Source organism: Otolemur garnettii, unplaced genomic scaffold (genome assembly GCF_000181295.1).
Source record: "Otolemur garnettii isolate 467f Iridium unplaced genomic scaffold, OtoGar3 scaffold00121, whole genome shotgun sequence".
Classification (NCBI taxonomy): domain Eukaryota; kingdom Metazoa; phylum Chordata; class Mammalia; order Primates; family Galagidae; genus Otolemur; species Otolemur garnettii.
The window spans coordinates 5,145,577-5,149,916 of record NW_003852516.1 but is presented as its reverse complement, the minus strand read 5'-3'; the positions used below and the strand labels follow the sequence as shown (position 1 = coordinate 5,149,916).

Sequence of the window (4,340 nt, the reverse complement as noted above, 5' to 3'; positions counted from 1 at the left end):
AAAAAAAAAAAAAGATTCAAGAGATTTCTTTATTAAAGTCCCTGCTCAACTTCCAGTTAGCAACTTTCTCAAGATGTCTCTAACAGTTCTATTCATGTGCAAATAACAAAACCAATGTCCATCTCCAAACTGACAGGAGAGCTGACAACCAACCTTAGGAAACAAATGAAAAGCTATGGGGCTTTTTGTAAGTAGTAGGAAGCCCGACTGTCTTTTAGTAGGAACATCATGGCCACCAACGCGGTAGCAAAAATCTGCTGCTATGAGTGATTCTGTAATATCTCTAGGACTTTGTACTCAAAACTGTACATTACAGAAAGGAGGATGTGACTGACCAAACCAGGGCTCACTGCCAAAAAGGGGGAAGAAAAGTGTTTAACTCCACTAGCTTGTGTATTCCTCCCCATAATGACTGCCCATAGATTCTAAGTCTCCAAAATCAGAAAACGAATAAGATACAGCCAAAATGAAAACAGGAAAACATGACCAATGTCCATTATAACTCCCAGATCCTACACCAGCTGACTATGAAAGGTATGCTTATAATTCAAAATGGAATTTCCAGGCACTAATGCTTAGATAATCTCAAAAAAACATCATATAGCGTATACTCAGAAAAGAAGTTATCACTTATTTTAATTTTGGGGGACTACATTCTGGGACTAGAGAAAACAGGGACAAGTTCTAAAGGCAGAAAATGTGTTGATTTCTGAAGTAAATTTAATTTATTCTATAAAATATAAAAATTATACCATCAACATTAGCCTAAGGAATTCCAAGACCTCTGTTTTAAGTAGGTGATTTAATTATACAAGCATTTAAAGTTGATTTTTTAAAAATAACGTTTGTATTTTCCTTTTTTTTTCAATGAGAGTTATATAGCATCTATGAAAGAAAGAAAAAGACTTTCAAACTGACATTTTTAGGACATGTCTTTAATAAAGGACAATCAGAGGAAACTAAGAAGTCCACACCATATGGTAGCATAATTCAAGTTGAGATCTTGGCAGCAACAATAAATAATAGCAATTACTAACGGCAATTAGTATTTATTGAATGAGCACCACAGGAGGTTCTCTTCTAAGTACTTCATATATTTTTGCCAATCCTCTCAATAACCCTTCCTAGGAAGTACGGAGACTATCCCCATTTCGCATATGATGAAACACAAAGGCTAAGTAAGTGGCCCCTGGCCTCACACACAGCTGGAAACTGGTGTGGTCAGGACATAAGCCCAGAGCGTGAGTTCTACAGCAGTCTGTCCAGCTGCCTCCCTTAAGCTGCGGCAATGTAGTTGAGCTCTAGCTTTATAAATATCAAATATATTTGCTATTCTACCCCACATACAGAGATATGATTAATGTTAAAAAATAATCAGGCCAAATATTTCATCATCTGGCAAACACCCTTTAAAAATCAATTCTAAACACTAATCTCTCAAAAAACATCATATTTGAACAAAAGGGAAAAAAGATCAATCTTCTAAGTCTTTTGTCTAGTTGTCCCAAAGTGAAAATCTGCTTCACAGAAACATCTCCGAATTCCTTAACTATACTCAAATTCAGAAAGGATGATATACACGTACAAGCTATCAGAGGTTTCAATAAGCCCGAGAAAAGACCTCCTAAGAGGTTCCTGAAAACTAATTAAATACACATAAGGTTCTACAAGCAATCTGGATTCCCATAATAACTATGCTATATACTCTAATAGCAACTATATCTTCATTTATATTTTGATTATATTTCAAAGGTGACCTTCCTCTTCCCTCAACTTTAAAGCACAAGAACTTAAACAGAAGGCAATACCAGGTATATGCCAAAGCCTACAGAGAATTATGGGAGTCCAGGGCTGCAGGAATTCCTTCTTTAAAAATTCAAGTAATGCATCTAGGGCCTAGATCTAGGGGTGTCCAACCTGTGGCCCATAGGCTGCATGCAGATTATTTGAGGCCTGTTTTGCTTATCTGTGGTGCCAGATATCACAAGAAATATGCAGGAAATTTTTTTTGCCCATGAGCTTTCATGAGTGTTTGTGTATTTACTACATAAAGACAAAAAAACAGCTCTTACTCTTCCAGTGTGTGGCAGAAAAGAAAAAAGGCGGGGCAACTTCTAGGCCTTTATTTCAACAGAATCTAGACCTAGGTAAAAGGAGGATTTTCATTACATCCTTTTGAAATAGGGAGGACATGAACAAAAATACTAATTTCAATAAGATATTCAAAGTATTGATAGCATGAAAAATTTAGAGAAGCTTCAAAAAGGTAATATTTTAAGAAGATGAGCAGAGTATAAAATGTTATGACTGATGACTGAGAAACATCCAATGGATATGACAAGGAGAAGGAAGAAGAAGTGACAGCAGAGAAGCTGAAAGTCTAGAAGATGAGGCAGGAATGTGTAGCAAGTTCAGTAACAGTTACTGCATACAAACACAGGTAATGTAAGAAGTTTCATGGTCAGGGAGAAGATGTTACAAATCAACCTCTTCAGGATAGTTTCACCTAATGACTTAGTGCAGGATGTGTCTGTGTGAGTGAGACTGAGGAGGAAATTGGAGAATGCACTGAAAGTGGACGATGTCAAAGACCTAGCCTATCTTTAAAAATGACATATATATTTGAGTTTTATCATTAAAAACTAATTATACTAAAAGGGATATCATCTAGAAATTATGTAAATCAACCTGCCTTGGGATAAACTAATATCTACCATCTTGAGTATTAAGAAATGAATGAGACTCGGGATGTTTATCTAGAAAAGCTTACTTGTTTTGGATTTCAAAATAAAAACTTTTAAAAGCATAAAGCAAAATCTAAATATATATTTGTATATATATTTATATATATAAATATTGGCATTATATATATATATGAGAATGAAAGGCTAACTGAAAACAATTTCATATCATCTAGATACTTAAAATGGTTGAAAGGTTCACTTTGGTTTAAGATTGCTTTTTCTCTAGACAGTGGCACATGTTGAAAATCTTAAACACTGAACTACTGCATTTGAAATACTCAAAACTTTCAGTACTAATAAACTGGCTGGTATTCAATTTTACCAACATAAAGAACAAACCTTTGCCTTAGTACAGCGGTCACCCTGATACAAGGTGGATTACGCTTCAGACCCTGCAGTGGATAAATCTGCAAATAGTACTGAACTCCATATGTACAATGCTTGAATTTCTTTCTCCTTCCACACAATTTCATGGATAGAAGAATCATTTTTACTGTAGATTTTAGCAACCACAGCATTTTTTTCTTTTCTTATTAATTGGGGAACTTTCCCCTTTTCACTTAAAGGAAGCACTTTACAGTTTCTCTTTGGCACATCTGACTCTCTAGTATCATTACGCTTGCACTTCGGGGCCATTATGAAGTAAAACCCGGGGGACTCAAACACAAGCACTGCAATACCATGACAGTGGATCTGATGACCAAGGTGGCTACCACCTAACCAACAGTGGGTAGCAAGGACAGCATGGATGCACCAGACAAAGGGACCATTCATGTCCCAGGTGCATGGGGCAGGATGGTATGAGATTTTATCACACAACAGTGTTCTATTTAAAACTTATGAATTGTTTATTTCTGGAATTTTCTACTTAATATTTTTGGCCCATGGTCGAATGCAGGTAACTAAAACCAAGGAAGACAAAACCTTAGAAAGTGAAGTATCCAAGTATCTCATCCAATTTAGTAGAATGTGTACTTTGTAATGGCATTCACTGATGCTAAGATGAAAAATTTGCAGTCTTTTAAATAGACTGTAAATTAAATTTGACAACAGTAATCCATCAAAATTTAGTTCCACGCCAGTTGGCGCTTGACTTGCATTTGGAAAGTTAATGTTGTGAATCTTGTTCTTAACTAACTTTAGATTACCATCTCTCTACTTCTCTTTCGATAGAAAAGAATTGCATCTAGACGAAGCAATAAACCCTAACCTAGTCTAAGGGAACACTATGTATACCACAACACAAAACAAGAGTAAACCTTTATTTAAAATTGTATACCCGTCAGGTGTTCGTTAAAATCTAAATATTATCAAATAATACTTACCAATACACACATCGATTTTCCCTTTAATAGCAGCTTCATGCAGAGGAGTATAGTTCCAGTTGTCCCTGGCATTTGGATCAGCTCCTTGGCACAGTAACAGACTCACTACTTCAGCATGACCAAAGGAACAGGCATTATGAAGGGGGATGAGACCACCATCATCGCGCGCGTGGACATTAGCACCCATCTGCAATAAGTGTTCTACAACATCTTTCCGTCCAAATCCTAAAAAGAAAAAGAAAAATGTCTTAGATATTAAGTCAGTTTTGTA

At 35.9% G+C, this 4,340-nt stretch overlaps 1 protein-coding gene across 1 annotated transcript in view; it reads right to left on the bottom strand.

The window, feature by feature from the left end:
* Positions 1-4,340, bottom strand: part of TNKS (tankyrase) — a 170,876-nt gene that overhangs the window by 148,368 nt on the left and 18,168 nt on the right. The window contains exon 2 of the mRNA XM_003797665.3: positions 4,070-4,294. Coding sequence (XP_003797713.1) covers positions 4,070-4,294 — 225 coding nt within the window. The remainder of the gene's footprint in view (positions 1-4,069; positions 4,295-4,340) is intronic.